Here is a 21,149-nt window from a genome sequence, read left to right on the forward strand (position 1 = left end):
CCTGTGAGGAGAAAAGCCCAGCAAATGCTCCTTCAGGGAGGGAAGGCAAAGGAGAAAGGGTTTAAACCCTGGGTTTTATACCACTTGCTCATTAACTACATTAATCACTGCCTTATGAACGGGATGCTTGCTTTTGCCTTTTTGAGGCCAGAGTCTTACTCCGGGGCAGGCTGTGATGGGTTTTCCTCTCTATCAGAATCCTCATGCCCTTGTCTGAGCTCTCCATGATGGAGTCGCAGCTTCAGGCAAGAACTGACACCCTACACAGCTGTCCAATGCAAAGCCCCATCCCCGAGCAGTGCAAGGGTCAGTAGCTTACAGCTGCAGGGCATAGCTTGCCTTCTCCAGCCTCATGCCCTGACAGAGTGAGGGTCGGCAGCTAGCGGCAGCAGAGCATAGCTTGTCCTCCAGAGCATAGCTTAGAGAGACTGAACAACCAACTGAAAGCAGAAATTCTGGTGGCCTGAGCTGACGGGCGGGGCTTAGTCCCGGAGCCTCCAGCAACAACACTGGACCATCTCCAGATGCCGCAGTGAGAGGCATTGCTCGTTAGTGGTGAATGAGGAGAGAAGCTGTGCAGAAGCAACGTATAGATCAGAGAAAACGCTAAAATACTGCATTAAGAATAAGACAAATGAGCTAGCACAACAGAGTAAATTTAGCTCCCTGTGAATTTCAGGAAACCCAGTAATTATATGTGCCTGCAAATTACTAACATACATTGTTCTTGAAATCACAGGTCAATTCTAAGATTTGTTAGTTAATCAATCAAAACTGCCAAGGAAGTCATGGAAGTTTTGACTGAGTAACGATGGCAGAATTTGGTCCCTACAATTTTGTTTTCCTGGTATAAGACAGAAACAACCATGTGGTTAATCAATTACAGTACTATGTACTTACTAATTACTTTTCACAATGGAATTTAAAAACTATTAAGTGATTATTAATGGGCCGTACTATAAAATGGTACCAAATGCATCTGAAGTAATGAAAAAGGGAGAAAAATATCTGAGCTCGGAAAGTAAAGTGTAATAATAAATTTCTTTTAAAAATCCTACTACAGACAAGACAGATACATACAGACGTGCATCAGCCCAGTAAAGTTGCTGTTCCTCATAGTCCAGGGTAAGTCCATTTGGCCACACCAAATTGGTGCTTACAATAGGTATTCTGAAGTTTCCTCCAAGTGTAGCTCGTTCTATTTTAGCATTGGTACTCCAGTCAGTCCAGTACATGTATCTATCAATCAGACAATTGCAAAGTTATCTCTTTGGCAAACAAAACCCACAGGACTCAATTCTGTCGTAAGAGACATCCATCCTGGTCTCTCCTACTGAAATCAAGAGTCAGCTGGGAATATATATGTGAGGGAAGAACTATCTCCATTAATTAGGACCCTGATTCTGCAATAGCAAGGACCCCTGCACCCACGTGAAGCCCTACTGGAGCCCCACCACTTCGTGTGTGACCTTGGGAAAGTCACTGAATTTCTCTCCTTGGTTTCTCCATTTGCAAAATAGTGCTAATAACGTTATTTCCTGCTTCAAAGGGCTGCTGTGAGGATCAATTCATGAATTCTTGTGAGGCACTTGGATAGTACGGGATATTGGGATCATATAGGAATCTAAATAGGTAGATTTCCTTGGTGTGTCAACTAATCCTAGGGACATGCTACTCTCAGAGAAGCCTTATTTTGAACAACCACCGCTTGGTCCTCTGCTCAGCTCAGATGAGTGGTGGACACATGCCTTCCCATTATCTTCTCTGTCTAGTTCGACAAATATCTGGTGCTGGATGCCTCTCCTTCCTGCTGGTATAGAGATCTTCCTGGCACCTCCCCAGATGGGCTAGCATTCACTATCAGCTGAAGGAGTCTCCTGTGGGTCCTCGGATTTCACCTGCAAAGCACTGTCTCATATTGCCTGCATATATCTGAATATACTTGCACATTCTGTTGCACTGGCGAGAAACAGAACACAGAACTCTGCGCAATTCACATAGTTCCCTCAAGCTGTTATCTTCCAGCACACACATTTCCAAACTTACATAATTTTTGCTTCTCCTCTATTTCTCTTCTAAAAATAGTATTGCTCCCACTGTACCCCCACGATTTACCTGGGAGTGCCATTGCTTTTGTCTTTTTGAAATTTAGTTGACAAAACCAAGTATCAAAGAAGGTTTATACCTAAATTTAATCTTATGTTACTACATCCAAAAAACTACAAATAAAGACTATCAAAGTTGCAAAGTCAAACACTCAAAAGTTAGGAAATGCCAGAATTAAGGATCCCCATGCAGCCTTAATTCTGACCCCTCCACTTCCTCCTCCACACTGCACGGGCACCAGCAGGAGGAGTCAGGGTTCATAGGAGCTCTCAGTTCTGGTGCCCAGCACCACAGCAGCCAGAAAGGAAAGTCCTGCTCAGCCCTGCAGCCTTGGTTGCATGTCCAGTACCAACGAAATCTTCAGGGAATTTGGCTGCCAAACTCTTAAAAAGTCTCTACTAAACATGAGCAAACTCAGATTTTTCAAAGACCAAATATGGACAGTTTCTCACAGGAACAGCAAAAAAACCCCAAAAACCACATTGCTGAGAGCAGGGTGATCTCTCTGCCAAATGGGTCTAACAATGGGAAGTGTCAGGCATCTTTAACCATCAGCAGCGCTATCAGCCCCACCTAATATAGAAATACAATTTTAATGAAAACTTTAGAAGAAAAAGAGCAAGACATACCCTCTGCAAGGATCTAGTACAATAGCTCTAGGGCGTGGAACACGGGCAACCACTGTGCGGTTAGATCCATCCACAGCCATTGAGCTGATAGTCTGGTTCAAATAGTCACTGTAATAAACTCTGTTACTGATCCAGTCAAAGGCTATGCCATCTGGAGTTCCCAAACCTTAAAAAAGGAGAACATCTCTTCATTACAACTTTCTGAAACATTGCCATACACTTCACCAAATCATCACCATCATAATGGGCCAAATCCTGAGGTACTTATCCAGTTAAGATCCCATTGACATCAATGGGTGTTTGCCTAAGTAAAAATCTAAGAAACAGGCCCTTATAAGGGCACAAAGTGGAGGTGGGTTCTGTCAATGGACAGAACACTTCCTCTCAGACACTTGTACGGCCTACTTAAGGGCAAGACGAATTGCAGTCTCTATCCTCCAGGAAGTGCAGGGACTCCTCCCGCACTACTACTCTGGGAGTGCACAGTGCTCCAAAGGAGGCAGAGAAGGGTGGGGAAGAGGCAGAGACATTGCCCTACCTTCTCTCTGCAGCCACCCTGGAGTGGTACAAAAGCAGTCGGGGAAGTAAGTTGTGCCCCTGGAAAGGATTCCAAGACAGAATCCCTCCTTGCGTTCTTCTAGGGGAGGTGCAGCCCCACCCACACCACTGGGCTGCACTGAAAAGGCAGAGCTGAGACCCCACTCAGGACCTGAGGACTTGGCCCAGTATGAACAAACAGTGTAGCTCAGCAAATATGAGTGTCTTCTTCTACCCCATCCTTTATGCACTGAACGCCTTCTCTGAGCTGGTCTGCAAGATCACTATCCCCCTCCCACAATGAAATCTCTGTTGAAGACCCACTTCCCCTGTGACACCTACAAGAACCCAGATGACTGGTAATGCCAAGGCTGACAGTAATTAAAAAAAAAAAAAAAAAAACAGAACATTGTGTTACCCAACACTGTATTACCAAGACCAAGGCCAAACACCACCTTGACCACTCTGCTTGTACATTACATCCAGCTAACCTTTCATCTGTCTCTTTTGTCCTTTTATATTATAGGTTCTTTGGGGCAGAGGCTATGCCTTCCCATATGTTGGATCAGTGCTCATTGCATTGTGGGAACTGCTGGAAACAAACAATAATAGTACTAACTAATCTTATACTTTCATAGTTTGTGTGAGTACTGATAAAGATGGAGTAAGAACCTGAAAGGAGGAAAAAACTAAGCAGAAATGTCAACAGAAGCTTTCAAGAGAATATCTTAACTCAACAGTCTGTCTTGATCATTAGAATAAACATATTGTAATTATTTAACTAATAATCAGGTGCTATAATCCTATCTTGTTAATATCCAGTTAGTTTAGATCAAGTTTAATGGCATTTACCTGACGCAACTATAGTTGGAGTGCCAGTTCCTGAGTAAATATTAACATAGCTGATTTTTCCTGTCCCAGCTGGAGAACTTTGTGTAAAATATATTCTGTTGTTCATGCTGTCAAAATCTAGAGCCACTGCAGTTCTTAACACATTCACTGTGCGAAATGGGGGGCTGTGATTCTCAGGATCGAGCTGTATGCTTCTAAGCACATTCTCAAGGGCAAAAATCAAGTAATCATCTGTTGAAATGGAACATCTCTTGCCATCACTTCCTAGTGTGCCAAAGGCACACCCACATTTAGGCATCTGCAGATCAGGCAAGGCAAAACACAAATGGGAACAATCTCCATTGTTCTCCAAACAAGGACTGTTGTTGATATTGAGGGAAGACCGTGGTTGAAAACGGCTGTCGTAAATGGTAACATCTCTTAGCCAATTAATATTGTCTCGTATAACAGTTGGCTGCTCAGTGTTGCCTGGCTCTTTGCTGGCTTGGAAGACTTTTTTCAGGTTCCTGTCCACCCAGATCATAGAATTTTCAAAGACGGTGATGCCATATGGTGTTGGGTAGCGACTACCATAGCGAACAATTTCTGCTTCACCCCCATCAGGCTGAATTCTTGCAATCATATCTAAAGAATCATCAACCCAATAAACATAGCCATTGCTGTGATCTACTGCCAAGCCACGTGGTGTGACAATGCCTTCAGACACAAGCACTGTTCTGTTGGTGCAGTCAAGAAACGCACGTTCAATCTTTGGATTCTGTCCATAATCTGCCCAGAAGAGGTATCTGTTTTTTGGGTCTACTACTATATGCCTTGGCATATCTACTGTGGTTTTCAGGAGAACACGTCGATAAGAAGTGTTTAAACGCAAAACTTCTACAAAAGTCTCTGTCAGGAAAGCATTCGTAAAATAAAGGTTCCCTGTATTTAAAAAAAAATGTTAAAATACAATTTAATTCAAAACCAGAGAAACACAAGCTGATACCTTCAAATGGGTGATCATAAAATGAATCATAAAATTATGATAAGCAAAGACCTAAGTATATAGCTGGTTAGGGCATTTGCTTCCTTGGAAAGAACTTTAAAAATAGATGCTTAACTGTGAAGAATTAGACAAACAGTACCACAAAATAACATTATTCAAATTCTGCCCTTGATTCATTCATCCATCCTTACTAACTTCAGTGGGCTGCACAGGCATAATTGAGACAGAATTTGGCCCATTCATATAGGTCATCATCATGGTTTCATATAACAATATGTATTTAGTTCAAAGGTCTTGTTTTATTACATTGCTTCAAATCAACATTAACATTTTTCCTTAGCATTTTATTTGAAACTAAAGACACTATGTCTATATATACACCACTGGTGGCGGCAAGTAGTATATGTGTAATACATGCCACAGTGAAAAGCACACCGCATCCACCCTGAGGTGTGTAGCTACACATGCTAGTGACGGGCTCTGGGAGAGGGAAGGCAGAGGGGAAATGCTTCAGCAGCTCCCTGCTGATGGAGCCTTTCACTGAGGTGAGGAAAGGCTGACTCTTTCCCCACAGCCTTCCCCTGCAAGAGCCATTCCCCACTGCTGGAGTCGTTCCCTTCTGTGGAGAAGGGCTCCAGCAGCGGGGAGCTGGCAGAGCCTTTCCCCACTGCTTCACCCCTGCCAGAGCCTTTCCCCACTGCCAGAGTCTTTCCCTGCAGCAGGGATGGGAGCTGCTGGAGACTTTCCCAGTGGTGGAGAAGAGTTTCTGCAGTGGGGAGGGAGCTGGCAGAATCTTTCTACACAACTGGAGTCTTTTCCTGGAGCAGAGAAAGGCTCCAGCAGCATGACACTACACTGTTAAAAACAGCAGTTTAGATGGGGACGCAGAGTTTGGGTGTGCAGAGAGCCATGTAGGGTACATAGTCAGGTACATACCCACACCCTTCAGGCATGTCTGTAGTCTACTAACCTAAGCCTTGCTTCATCGTCTATATTGCTACTTATACCCATGTGTATGTGCACTACACACCACCAAAAAACAGTGCAGCGTAGACACGCCCAGAAGGAATTACACCAAAGAAACAAAAAAAATGTATGCCCTTGACAAAGATCTCCTGTTTAGTGTTAAATGAATAAATGCTTTCTAAAAAGTTGGTATTTGCATTAATTATAACTTGCTGTTTGATTTAACTTGCAATATTAATTGGAAAGCATGGTTTTAAGTCTACAGCTTAGAGCCAAATTCTGTCCTCTACTTTGTTCATTCAACTCCTACTGTAATCAATGGGACTGCTGCCCTTCATACATTTTTTTCATTTTAAAACCACTCTGCATATACAGCACTAGCTAAAAGCATACATGGTTTCCCTTTGAAATGTTTCCATGAGTTTTTTTTTTTCTATAAAACTAATTATTAGTCTAAAGATTCCTACAACATATACAGAGAAACCTTTATTATAAATTCAGCTATGCAGCAGTTCTGCTTACCTGCTACCCAATCAATTGCAATGCCACGGATTCCATTTCGTCCTATTCCATTTGTAATAACGTTTCTAAAATAAGAACCATCTGGCTTAATTTTACGTATTGCATTCTGGGAAGAAACAGTGCTGCTGAAGTCACACCAGTAAATGAAACCAGAAGGCATGTGAACATCCACATGAAGTGCATTTCGTCCTGAAACATTTTTAAAAAGCAATCAATTATTTTTAATATAAAGTATTTTATTTAAAATTTGTGGTTTATGTTATTTGCAATGACAAGTGAATTGAGGTTGTCATGGCATAAAATCTCATGACATAAAATCTACCATCAATTTACATTGCCATGGTACTCTTTATATGTAAACTTTCAGATAAGATCATATAACTGGCTTCTCTGTTAATGTGCAGAGCATCGTATTATTATGGCTCTGTAGTTCAATATTTAAAATAGTGTATGAGAATATTAAACTAATAAAATCTGATTATTACAGTGTGCTAAAATTAAACTCACAAACTACATCTGCAAAAAGAGGTTGTCTTCTGAAAATTTAGGCCTTTATGTGGAGATCGGTACATGCCACTGAATTTTATACATACCTTACCTCCATGGCATGATGTCTAGGCAATATTCTTATTCAGTATATTAGTCTTGTTGTTAAATACTCCATATGTCACATAAGCAATCACCAGAGCATTACAAATCTTTAACAGAAAATGACCACAATAGGCATAAAGAGATTTTTCTCATCTACTACAATCTTCACATACCTCTTCCTGCCAACGGCACCATGGCTTCAGAGTGATCAGATGTCTCTAAACTAAATCCTTTAATTGCGGACAGCATGGAAACAATTACAAAGGAACTATATGGGGAACAGGTCCTGTTATCATGATTTAGCTGGAAGCCAGTGGCACAGGCACAGGAAAATAGTCCACCAGGCACAGGCAGACAAAGCTGCTGACAAACTCCAATATTGTTACTGCAGCCATTTGAGGAACCAGCAGAATCTGTGTCAGAAAGAAACAGATGCATATAAAACCTCAATAGTGCAGCTGTTCATTATAAACTCTCATTGTTCTAGAATAAAATGTATACACGCCACAAGCTTATCAGGAAAGTGACTAATAACAATAAGCAGCAACAGTAAGAATCTTAATAATTTTGAACTGTGGCAAATAAATATAAGCGTTTGGACTCCTCTCACCTAAGATGAAGAGAACTTCAGTAGAGCATGTTTTTTCAGGATCAGATATGACGCTCATATAAATTTGAAGCAAACTAGCTCATGAAATTCCAGAATGAATTTTTCAGTTAAAGTTACAGCTGTAAACTTACTGTAAAAACAGATGCGACAGCAAAATCCTAACTGGATAACCACACAACTAATTATTAGAGCTGGGAAATGCCTCATGTGATTGTCCTCAAATAAAAAAAACTAAATTTGCTTTGCAAATATTCATACCCCTTTGTGTTCTGTTCCTGAGAATATTCAAGCAAATGAAGTTATATCCAGGAATGTTTGTGAAAACAGAATTTTACATGACTATCAGAACATTCAGAGGAACTGAATTTTGAACTCAGAAATACATTTCCACAGAAACTTACTTCAATAAATTGTGCTCTTTCAGTCAGAAAACAATGACACCATCATCTGACCAATTTTTCTTATGAAAATTAACCACATGGATTGCATTTCATATTTCAATACCAAATAATCTAATAAAATACCAAGATTTATTCACAGAAATCATTAGGGAAAAATTTTGAAAAAGGACAAACATATTGGAGAAAACTGAAAACTGCTCATGGACAATTTGCAAGTAGAAAAGGATGCTAAAATTCACAGCAAAATATTATTCACTGTGAATTAATCAACTAGTTTTACAAATTACTTGAGGACATTTGAACACAGAAATTAATAAACTAACTAGCAATGAGCCCAACATCAAAACTAGAGCATAACACTGTTAGACATTGTGGAAGTTCAGATCTCAACTATACATGTGAGAACGATCTCTACAATCAGTCAGAACTCCCTGCTCTTCCAGAAAAAGTTAACACAGACTGTGTTAGTACAGAGCAGTGAAAGTTAATGTACCTGCATTATTTCCATACCATACTACTAGAAATCATACTGAAATCAAAACTAACAAAAACAACCCTAAACTACATTCACACATTTTAAGGCCAGAAAGGACCATTATGATCATCTCCTCTGAGGTCCAATAAATATCTTGAAACTCTTAAAATAGAGATACCTACACAAGAACGATAGAAATATTTGAAACTGCAGTAACATTAATTTGTCTCAGAACTACAAATACAAAACAGCACTAAAATGTTGTGTTAAAGACGTATATAAATCCTACTGCACATCCCATAAGTAAGCTCATGTTTTATCAACATACCATCAAAGCTGGCAAGTCTAAAATTAGCCCTACTCACTTAGTTTGGTTTCAAAGGAATGCTCTTGTAGAACATGACTCTTGTATACTTCAGTAATCTGACTGAAAAGAAATGAGCAGACAAATACTGTAGAGCTGAGGAATGCGACTATACACTTCTATGCACCTGCATGATGTGTAAGGATGCTCTCAGAAACCCAAACCACCACCTGACTAATTTATGGTTTGCGGTTTGCCATGCCATCTTGTTGGCAATTTAATAACGTTTCATATTCTTGTTATCAGGATGGTAGATTTTTCAAAATTTAGACTTCCTGACACTGCCCCTTTAAATTGTAGCAAATACTCACTGTCTCTATAATACACTCGTAGGCACTTCAGTCTTGGAACATTGTCTCTCATCACGACTTTGTTCGCTCCAGTGGACTTGTCAACCCGCTCAATGACCTCATAGTCTCGATCAGTATAGTACAGAAAGGAATCATAGACAGCGATTCCCCAGGGGTGAGAGAGATGAAGAACCAGGGTCACACGATTTGTACCATCCACATTGCCTTTTTCAATCTAAGAGATCAGTTAGAATTTCATTAGAATTTTATACATGCTGATAAACTCTTTCTATGAACAGAAATCTATGCATTTTTCTCAGGTTTGGGGTGAGAGTTGGGGGGTGGTTGGTTTTTTTTAAGAACTATTCTTTTCTTTCCATTAAAATTTAACAAACTTGTCATTTTTCAAAACAGCTAATGACAATCTAAAATAAAAGCCACTTTGAGAAAAGAAAAAAAGATATAATTGTATAAGAGCAAAATTACTGTTAGTAAAAATATTATTCACCCATGTCTCATTAACACACACAAGTACACCTCTACCCCGATATAACGCTGTCCTCGGGGGCCAAAAAATCTTACTGCGTTATAGGTGAAACTGCGTTATATTGAACTTGCTTTGATCTGCCTGAGGATGCAGCCCTGCCCCCCTGGAGCGCTGCTTTACCGCGTATATCCGAATTCATGTTATATTGGGTCGCGTTATATCGGGGTAGAGGTGTATTTTCATCTACTTTATTCTTTTTCTTTTTTTTTTAAGTGGGCACCACTACCCACAGTGGTTCTCAAACTTTTGTACTGGTGACCCCTTTCACATAGCAAGCCTGTGTTTGCGACCCCCCCCACCTTAGACATTAAAAACACTCTTTTTTACATATTTAACACCATTATAAATGCTGGAGGCAAAGTGGGGTTTGGGGTGGAGGCTGACAGCTTGCGACCCCCCATGTAATAACCTCATGACCCCCTGAGGGGTCCCGACCCGCAGTTTGAGAACCCTTGTGCTAAAGGATACACTGTTCAATAACACTGGCAGAATTGAGTGAATAGTTCACACCTTTTCTCTCACAAACTTTGATGTCATTCACTGAAAGGCTGTTCTAACTAATGCCATCCTGGACCTCCCAGGTACACTCCTGACAGTTATGAATCAGAAAGATATGTTCCTGCTCCCACTGAGAGATTCCTCTGGACTCTGCCTGACTCACAGCAGCATATATGAGCAGGATATAGGAGCCCTTGAGGGTTCAATTGTCCAGTAGTTAAAAATCACTGGAGGAAACACAATGGCTTTTTTAATGTTATGGAACATGTGAGTGCACACTCTTCCATGGGGACACTGGATAAACACTTTATTTGGTAAACAAGAGTACTGTATCTTCCCTATACCCAAATGCTGTTTCAGTACCCATGGAGGGAGAGGCACAAAAGGCAGTTAGGCATTCAACTCTCATTGAAATTCTAAAAAGCAAGTTTCATTCCAGTCCAGCAGCTACCGTATAGTGTACGAATCAGTCATATTCGGCCTGCAACTTTTAGTCACATGATTATTCTCAGTTAAATAAGTGAACTACTCATGCGAGTTACGGCTGCAGAAATGGGCACGCAGATACTACAGCAACAATATATAAAAATTCATACCACTCCCGTGCTTGTGACAGCCCAGTACAACTTCTGTTCCTTAATGTCAATGGTAATAAACTCTACATGGTCAAGGTTACCAGTGAAGAGGGTTTTTATATCTGAGCCATCCATGTTTGCACTGGCAATCTTTGCTGGGACCCCGCTGTCAGTTCCTTGGTCTGTCCAATACAGTTTCCTGAAACATATGTTATCGCAGCAATTACAGAAGCAGGTAAGAATCTAAGGCCCCGGTTCATCAAAGCATTTAAGAATATGCTTAAGTCTACTGTGCTACTCAGCAAAATACTTCAATATGTTCTGAGTAGGGATGGACTGCTCAATCAGGTCCAACAACATGTTTCACTTTATCGGAACATTGTCATGTTAAAGATAGTTTAAGAAAAAATATTTCCTTTCCTGAACCACTCACAACATCTTAAATTACTAAAACTCAGCAAATGCTAAGAATCTAACAGAGATAATTTCCATTTTGCAGAAGATTCTGAGATTTCAAAATTGGGTTTGGAATGAACTAAACTAAAACCAAAAATGTCTAAGGCTATGTCCATACTGGCAATTGAATGACAAAACTTTTGTCTTTCAGCGGTATTAAACACTGTCTCTCCCCCCCCCACCCCCGCAAAAAAAAAAAAGACAAAGTGCCAGTGTGAACAGCACGTTGTCAACAGGAGTGCTCTCCTGCCAACAACACAAATGCCACTCATTGGGGGTAGAAGATTTTTGTCGGCAGGAGAGCCGACAAACAGTGACTACACTGCATGACTTTTAGCGACACGGCTGTAGAGACACAGCCAGCTCCAGGATCTAATTTACTTTTCAATGTTTATGAGGGGTTTTTTTGTATTTTGCTAAGCTTGATCAGCAAAAAAAAAAAAAAAAAAAAAAAGAATAAACTTTTACCCAGAGACATTATCTTAATATTTATAATAAGGACTAAAATGGAGAGTTGCCATTTTGGATGGGGGAGGTAAAATCATGTTAACATCATGGTAGTTAAAATGTGTGAGTTAACATGTTTTCTAACATGGTGCCTTTTCCCATTGTAGACAAGGCCCCAGACAGTCATCCTTCTATCACTTTGCACTGGGTTGATATTTTGAAGGTTTTCTTTGCAGTCAAAATGGCTTGAGATTAAATTTCTTTAAATGAAAGCTGTGCTCCAAAATTCAAATTATGTGACAATTAAAAAATATTCTGCAACTATGCAGCAATTTATGCATTCATGTAATTGATCGCATTGCATATTAGGCTCTAACTATAGTTTTAAAAGATTAACAGATTCAACCCAAATATAATTTTAAAAAACAAACTCTGTGTATGCCAATTTTATGCCTGCAACAAATTTTCATCGCCACCCATCATACAAACCCTAAAAATTAGGAGAGAAATAAAATAATTGAGAAAGTATTTACTATACCAAGCTGATATAACTTAGAAAATAAAGCATAAGTAAAGAAAAAACTATTTTGGAAACTTACCCTCGTGCTGGATCAACAGCCAAACCAATTGGCACTCCAGCTCCAGTAGGGGTACCATCATTGGTAATCAGAGTTTTTCTGTACTTTACTTCACCATGTAGCTTCAGTACCTACATAAATGTTTAGCACAATTAGGGTCTGCAATGTGGAATTGACAGTATAATTTCAAACTAAAACCTGGACAGCCTGAACCCACATAGGTCCAAGCTGAAGAAAAGGTTAACACAAGCACTATGAAGAAAAAGCACTGGGTTCTGTACTTCTCCAATAGGCTCTCTCCTCTGACAAGTACTTCTCCAACGAACTCCCTGTGATACTTAATTTAGCTAGCATAACTGCAAATGATTCCTGTTCATAAAAGTCACTAAAATCCTTACTAAACTGCTTCCATTCTTCGGTATAACACTAGAGGTGTTAAGTGAGGTTCACGTTGATTTTATGCTGCTTTACAAAATATTTCTTTTTAACCTGTTTAAAATTAGTTTCCTTTTAATTTAATCACATGCCCCCCTTTTATTATTCTGGGACAGAGAAATCCCTGATCATCCATTACTCCTCTTCTTTCCACTCTAAATAACCCTGGTCTTTTTATCCTCTACCTACTTTCAAGCGGCTAGTCTCTTGTGAGCCACAACACACCAAACCACACCACAGCATTTGGGACCTGAACTTTCTTTCATTGCAGCCAATGGTAAAACTCCCACTAATTTCAGTAGGCATAGGATGTGGAGCTTAGACTTTAATGCAGAACTGTAATACATCATTCCACTCTAGTGTCTTGAGGATTTATCAGCATCAAACAACATCAGAGAGCTTACTGATTTGAAGAAAAAATAGATCTGTGCACAGGTAAATGGATGCTCCTATGAAGTATTGCTTTTAAAATCACATTGGCTATATACATATGTCCAGATTCGAGTTTGATTTATTTAGTTTGATACTTTAGGCAACTAAATTTTGTATTTTTTTCTGTTTTTTGTCCTTAATACTCAGTTTTAAAATAAAGCTGCTTTATTTCCGCAGAATGCCTTGCTGCTTTGAAGCTGTATGTATGGCCTCTGAAAGAAAAATTCAGGCTTTCACCTTTAAATTGTATTTATCAAATAAGTACCTCAACTGACTGTGTGCCAGGGTTACTATAATACAGGTTTGCAGATATCCAGTCTAAAGCCAGGCCAATAGGAGCACCAATAACAGCTGCTGGAGCAAATACTGTCCTGTTAGTTCCATCTGACTTCGCCCTGTGAATTTCACCCTTGGGGAAAAAAGATAAGAAAAGTGAGAAAATGTCGAGGGCAATGTCACAAAGAAAATAACATATTTCTTCCTCTTCACAAGAACTTCCCTCACGTGATACTAATTTGCTTAGGAAAAAGCAAATCCAACACAGCTAGTAGAATTTATATGTATATGCACAGTACAAAAGAGCTTCAAAAATATTATTTTAAATCTTAAAAGCTACATTATATAAAGAAACATTACTACTCTCTATCCTGACTGGAGGATGTAAAATTGTTATGCTTAGAATAGAAGGTTGGAGTTTATATCTTTCACAGTTATATATAATCATACTATGGTATGAACACTTTATTAGGAAAAACTCAAGGAAGGTCTGTGATAAACATCTCTGATACAGTTTAAACACAATAAAAGAAAATTATGTGGTCTTTTCCCCAGTATAACTTTTTAAGATTTGTACTTTGAAAACAGTTATAATGTCAGGAAACTTGACTAAGTTTATCCCAGTGATCCTACCCACTCTTGCTCCAGGAGTGTAAACCCTATGGAATCTCCAACACTAGTTGCTATCTTTCTGTGGATGACACTTAGGGCAAGTCTATACTACAGCGCTACATTGGCGCAGGTGCACTGATGCAGCTGTGCCAGTGTAGCACGTCTGCTGAAGGAGCTCTATGCCAACAGGAGAGCGCTCTCCCATCAGCATCATTACTCCATCTCCGTGGGAGGCGGAAGCTATGTCGGCGGGAGACCATCTCCCGCCATCATAGCACCAGTGTGAACAGCGCTTAAGTCAATGTAACTTACGCCACTCCGGGGGGGGGGGGGTGATTTTTCACACTCCTGAGTGACATAAGTTACTTAAGCGGTAAGGTAAACTGGCCCTTAGGAATGCCTTCAGAGACACATCCGGAAGTCTGCTGACCAGACAGGGATCTGCAGAGCTGACTACTATAGCTGCTCTGGTTGATTTTCTGAGTTTACTTCAACTTTACAGAACTTGTTCAGGGATACAGTAACTCCTCACTTCAAGTCGTCCCGGTTATGTTGTTTCGTTGCTGATCAATTAGGGAACATACTCATTTAAAGTTGTGCAATGCTCCACTCTTACATTGTTTGGCTGCCTGCTATCTCCCTACGCCCCCTCCTCCCCACAGCCAGACCCCACAGATCAGCGCCTTCCTCCTCCTCCCCCTGGCAATCAGCTGGCTTGCGGCGTTTTGGGGGCAGGAGGGAGGGGGAAGGAGCGAGGACTGGGCGCACAGGCTCCCCCTCCCTCCCCTGCCTCCCCAATGCCACAAGCCAGCTGATTGCTCTGGGCAGGAGGCGGGGGGGAGGGAGGGGGAGCCTGCATGCCAAGTCCTTGCTCCTTCCCCCCCCTCCTGCCCCCTAAACACTGCAAGTCAGCTGATTGCCCCAGGCAGGAGGGAGGGGGGAGGAGCAAGGACTTAGAGTGCCTTCCCCCCTCCCCTGCCTCCTGCCAGCGGCAATCAGCTGGCTTGCGGCGTTTAGAAGGGAGGGGAGGGAGGAGCGAGGATGCAGCATGGGAAGTAAAGGGGGAGGAGCTGGGGTGGGAGAAGAGGCAGGTCAAGGATGGGGGCTTGGGGGAAATGGGCAGGCTGAGGGTTGAGCCCACCCACCCCTGGTGCTTGCAGAGTAGAGGAAGCTGCCGCTGCTGCGCAATGTGCTTCTCCTAGCCTATAGCACCTTCAGCTTCCTTGCCTGCCTCATCTCCAGTACCAGTGGGCTGTGCCTTTGTGGGGTAAAGCAGGGGCACCTCCCAACTATAGTACTGTACTGTATGTACAGTAAGTTTGTAAACACACAGCACGTGCACACTACTCCCCCCAGCGTAGTATTAAATTGCTTGTTTAAAATCTCATCATTAACGCAGGCATTCTGACAGCAAGTATCTTATCAGCTGCAAAGGCTACCGCTGTGTGGATACTGGGTCAAATTGTCATAAGCAGGCATAACTTCTCTGCCTTCAACAGACTGGTACCTGCTTAAGCCAAGTGGCATATCTCCACAGTACTGCTAGACAATTAATCCTCCCTCAAGTCACTATGTCTATGGCAAAGGGAAAAGCAAGAAATAATATTATTTTTCGTACTGTTTTCTAGTCTCGTTTTTCCTATTTTAATATATTTTTCACAGTGAAAACACTAGTCTTCTATGACAAAATGCTGGCTTCCTATAGATTCCCTCATTTGCTTACTTAATGCTCCAGTAAAGGATCTACATTTTAAACAGAACAATAAATTAATTTCTTTTTTACTGTTCGCAGCAAGACTTTGTATTGCATTCTTGGGGAAAAGGGACCTTCTTCTGTGGAATTGGGATATAGTGAACTATGGACTGTCCTTCAGTGGAAAAGCTTTCATACCAAGTACAAGAGAAGAGCCAAAAAGAGGACAGGTATTTAGAAATTCTATCACCCTTTTTAGCACACTCAGAGAAGGAAGGCTCACAAGCCAGGAAGTCATAATCTTTAGCCAGGTTCTTTGACTATTAACCTGATGCTGAATAAGTAAAAAGTAACGTACAATGTCATATGTTAACTTTTTATTGTAACTTCACCTTAATAAAAAGCTTAAAAAACAAAACACTAGTCTTCAACAGCCTGGTAGATGCTTATTATATCTTTATTCATTTATCCACCTAAAGTTACCTAAGCACCTCACAGACGTATAATAAGAGAGGTATCTGTTATGAAGTGTTTACAGTCTAAGGAATGGAAGGTAAACACATAGGGAATAAGTGGTGTGAATGGGAGTCAAGGGTTATAAGCAGAGGATAATGAGAATTCTGTGATAGTGCTGCACCTACCTTGGTGGTGTGTTGAGTGGGTGTGGAGAGGAGGGGGGTTCTTTGTTTGTTTTGGTTACTTTTAATTATTTTATTCAAAAATTGTAATTAAGGGGGATGGGTTGTCTGTAGATGAAAAAGCAGAACCTGGGGCACAAAATGAGGACAAGAAGGGTCAGGAAGAAAATGGAAAAGGAACAGAACCAGGTGCCGCAGACTGCAAGCTTTGCCTTCACTAGGAAAATTAGTGCGTGTGTTTTCGCACCATTGCTACCAGCATTTTATGTACTAGTGTAGATGAGGCTCAAACATTTTTACCATTATGTCTTCCAATCCTGAGTAAATTAGGACCCGGGTAGTTCTCCATCCATGTAGGTCCCCCAGCAAAGACTGTAGTGAAGACAGGGCTCAGGTATTTTTCCACCATGTCATCTAAGCTTTCTACAAGCAGAGTTGGACAACAAAGTGGGAATTACCTAAACTCTGTTTATACTATAGCCTCAACTGTTGCCACCATGGAGGGAGAATTATAGCTACAAAGTATGCTAAGGTAGGCAAAGCCCAAGGGACAGAACCAAAATGGGGTGATAAGAAAGAATGGTGGTGTAAAAAAGGAACATAAGGGAAGTGTAGGCAATTTGCTGACACACTTAGATCTGAGAGAAATACATATTATAGAGAAGAGTCCATGATGAAAAGACTCTGTATGTGCACCCTGGGTGCCTCAGTCCTGTCAGGACTGACAATGGCAACAACCAATGGCAATGGGGACTGCCCAGGAGGCCCCCTTGGAGGTCAGGGATCTGGGTTGGGGGCATATCATAATCACCCTGAGTCCCTTTGCCCAGCTGGGGCTGCAGACTCCAAATTAAATATAGTATTAGCAGAACTCAGCCTGCACCTGGAGTTTCAGCTGCCACTTATGTGAACTGATACATCAGCCTACAGCCTTCAGGTGAATTGTTAGACTTTTGGTAAATTTCAGCTGTAGCTGCCAGCTGAGAGCTGGCAATGAGCTTTTTCAAACAGCAGCTAGGATCAAATTAGACTCTTGAACTCAGTATGGTTTCTCTACTGAAAAAACAGTCTAAATAAATACATTTACTTAACAATTCCTGGCAGTTAGGAACTATGACGATGGGAAAACACAAATCCATTGTTCGAAGACTCTGAGAATGTTTCAAAAGGAATTATTTTAAGTCTTTTTTGACTTAAAAATGGATAACTAAATTTTAAATTTTTCTGACATTTGAAGACATGAAGCAATAATACACTTCCAGAAGAGTAGTCCTGGATACACACATTTCTCAAATAGTTGTGGACGCATGAGCACTCACAGGTATCTAACACACACAGGCACCCAGGATAACACTAACACACACACACACCCCTTGCCATTCATTGCTGCGTGTGATAAAATATATATTTTTCCTTTTGACCCAAGCTGCCAAACTTGGGCCCAAAACCAGCAAGAATGTATATACATGTTTAACTATACATGGTGTGGGCCAGATTCTTCACTGGGCCCAGCTGTCATAGCACCATTTACTTCATTTCAGCTACGACAATCTATACAGGTTGCGGATCCGGTTCACAATGTGTAAAGTTAAGTACATGCGTAAGTGATTGCAGAATGAGGCCCTTAGTTCCCCATGCTCCCAGTCAACTCCCTAGCTTGAAAAATTCAGATCAGAGGGTCTGGTCATATTGCTCTGTGAAACTACCAACATTATGTTTGAAACCTGAGATCTTTGTGAACAAAAGAGAATTTGAAACTTTGATGCATAATGAACTTTTGTAAAAGGACGGGCGACAAACAAAGTTTACTGAACATGTACCAAACAATATTTTGTCAATTCATCAGCAAAACAATGTTTTTCACCGTAAAGAATTAAAGTATTAGAAAACTGGCTTTGTAGTGATTGAGCTCTTTCAGTCTATTTAGCTTAACAAATAGAAGGTTAAAGGGTGACTTGATTACAGTGTCTAAATGGAGAACAAGCACCTAATAACGGGCTCTTCAATCTAGCAGAGAAAAGTATAACACAAGCCAATGGGTGGAAGTGGAAGCTAGATAAATTCAGAGTAGAAATAAGGTGCAAATTAATAATGATGAGAGTAATTAAACATGGAAACAATTTACCAAGGGTTATGGTGATTCTCCATCACTGACAATTTTTAAATCAAAATTTAAATATTTTTCTAAAAGATCTGCTCTAGGACTTATTTAAGGGAAGTTCTATGGCCTGGGTTACACAGGAGGTCAGACTAGATGATCACAATGGTCCCTTCTGGCCTTTGAATCTATGGATCTATGAAATAGCTGCTATTTTTTTTAGCGCTGAATAAATTATTCAAAATGAATTATTTATTTAACTAAGGTAGCCACTTTTTTCCTCCCAGAATATCTGTGTGGCGATAACTACCTTCTCACATTTATTATGGGCTTGATTCTGCAAGGTGCCGAAAGATTCTGCATATGCATAAATGTAAGCACATGAGTAGTTCCATTAACGTCAAAGAGACTACTCGTGCTTAAAGTTAAGTACATGCTTAAGGGCTTTGCTGCATTGGAACCAGGGTGTGCAGCACCTTGCAGGATCAAGTCCTATCGGAATTTGATTAACATCTATTTGATTTTTATTTTATTTAATGCCTTCATCATGAACATTAGAAATTCCAGCTGTGTTGCTTACGTGTGACCAAATTAGAGTACAAGCACTTCTGCCATAAAAGCATGAGCATGTGAATTTAAAATGAGGTTCTGATCCTGCAAACACTGGTGTATGTGTTTAAACAAGCAAAATAATATTTGCAGAATCAGAGCTTTGGTTTTCATGAATACTTGTTCATGAAACTTTGAAAATCACCTTTTGCTACTATTTTTTCCAGTAAAATCTGATTGCTTGAAAGGTCATTAAAAAAATGGGGGGGGACATAAAACATAGCTGAATCAAATTAATTACAAAATTAAATACATATTTACAGGGAAAACTTGCATTACTAGCCCTATTTTTAGTTTCTTTCCTCCAGAACATCTTTTTTATTTTTGAAGAAACCTGCAAAAAAAAAAAAAATAAGGCAAAAAATTTTCACCACTTTCACCTGTGGGGGGAAGATTAAGCAAATCCCTACATGGATCCCTACAAGGTAAGAAGCTAACATGAATAACTTGCTGTACTGCACAGCCCATGAGAATGCCTTGGTTGACACCACACTTCTCCTGGACTTAGAACAGCAAAAAATTAAAAAGGGAGTTTTCACGGCCTAACTTGCTTGTTGCTGAATCAGCAGACTCCTTGCTAAGTCCATTTCAGTGGCTTCCGCAGACTTTTAAATAAGCTTCCACACTGCAAATGCTGGGAAATATTTTGTGTTGACCTTAGAGAACAAGCCATTTTATTAGCTCAGCAGGAGCAGACATTAAAGGGGCACCATCAACTTCAAATGTAGTCAGTTTTTTAAAATCAGGTAAAACTAGTTTCAGAGCATTATACCTCCCCAGAGCCCCCTGGAAATTGTTGTTTTTTTGAAATCACATCCTCCCTCCCCCCCCTTTTTTTTTTTTAACATATTTTTCTGTACTGACAAGCTATGGGCCCAACCCTTGAAACATTCACACATATGAATTACTTTACTCTAATGAGTAGTCCCATGGGTAAAGTTACTCCTGTGTTTGCAGGATTGAGCCCTAACTGAATATACAGAAGAAACCATGAAACTGACTAATAAACAAAATGGAAAAACTATAAAGAAATATTTTCTTTCATTTCTTTGAGTTATTGTAACGTAAGTATTATCTATAATATTAGTATGTTAAAAAATTAGACAGAAGTATCATTTTTAAGTGGGTGTTGTCCCTTTAGTGCACATTTCAAACACAAGTATTAACTTACTGGATTTTCAACCCAATAGATCATCTGTTCCGAGGCGTCAAAGTCAACATCAACACCATTCTGGACTCCTGCTATTGGAACCATGGCATCATTGCTCTTCTCCGCAGGGTTAAGAGAAATCCCATAAATGATATTATCTCTTACAGCAATAAGGAAGGGATGTTCAACTGCGAAAACAACATAATAGAAATCAGAATTATATTCCTATATATTTCAGTCAGTAAAGGAAATGGGATGCTATGGGATGGTGTTTGCTAACTGTGCCAGAATTTGTGAGCACACACAGTAAGCTTTTCAAAAATGAGTATTAGTTATAACCCTAAAATGACATTTAAGCCCTGAAATCAGTGACCTGGTTTTCAAAAGCACTGAGAACTTAGCAGCTACCATTGAAGTCAGTGAAACTAGTCATATGAGTAAAGTTACTCAAGTGTAAGTGTTTGCGGGATATTATAATATAGGCCTAATTCAGAAAAATACTTATATGGGATTTGCAATCTGCCTAAGTGATTTAGGAGCACAGGCCCCATTGAACTTCAATAAAACATGTGCTCCTAAGTCATCTAGGCACTATTGAAAGACCGTTAAGCATATGCTTGATTTTAAGCATGTGCTTAAGTTTCAGTGAAGTAATTAGATCAGTAGTTTAAAGATAAGTCAAAGTGCTTTGCTGAATTAATATAAGACCATAACAAAGAACTCTTGAAAAAATACTGCTCTAATAAACAAAGCCAGTTTTAGTCATTAATCATTCAG

General features: G+C 40.2%; 1 protein-coding gene across 3 annotated transcripts in view; it reads right to left on the bottom strand.

The window, feature by feature from the left end:
• LRP2 (LDL receptor related protein 2) overlaps positions 1 to 21,149 on the bottom strand; it is a 187,660-nt gene that overhangs the window by 81,309 nt on the left and 85,202 nt on the right. For all 3 annotated transcript variants that reach the window (XM_034785710.1, XM_034785709.1, XM_034785708.1), the window contains 10 exons: positions 20,394 to 20,560; positions 13,562 to 13,705; positions 12,451 to 12,560; positions 10,970 to 11,147; positions 9,350 to 9,563; positions 7,362 to 7,601; positions 6,598 to 6,786; positions 4,125 to 5,045; positions 2,736 to 2,901; positions 1,081 to 1,239 (listed from right to left, as the gene is read on the bottom strand). In XM_034785710.1, coding sequence (XP_034641601.1) covers positions 1,081 to 1,239; positions 2,736 to 2,901; positions 4,125 to 5,045; positions 6,598 to 6,786; positions 7,362 to 7,601; positions 9,350 to 9,563; positions 10,970 to 11,147; positions 12,451 to 12,560; positions 13,562 to 13,705; positions 20,394 to 20,560 — 2,488 coding nt within the window. The remainder of the gene's footprint in view (positions 1 to 1,080; positions 1,240 to 2,735; positions 2,902 to 4,124; positions 5,046 to 6,597; positions 6,787 to 7,361; positions 7,602 to 9,349; positions 9,564 to 10,969; positions 11,148 to 12,450; positions 12,561 to 13,561; positions 13,706 to 20,393; positions 20,561 to 21,149) is intronic.

Source organism: Trachemys scripta, chromosome 11, assembly GCF_013100865.1.
Source record: "Trachemys scripta elegans isolate TJP31775 chromosome 11, CAS_Tse_1.0, whole genome shotgun sequence".
Classification (NCBI taxonomy): Eukaryota; Metazoa; Chordata; order Testudines; family Emydidae; genus Trachemys; species Trachemys scripta.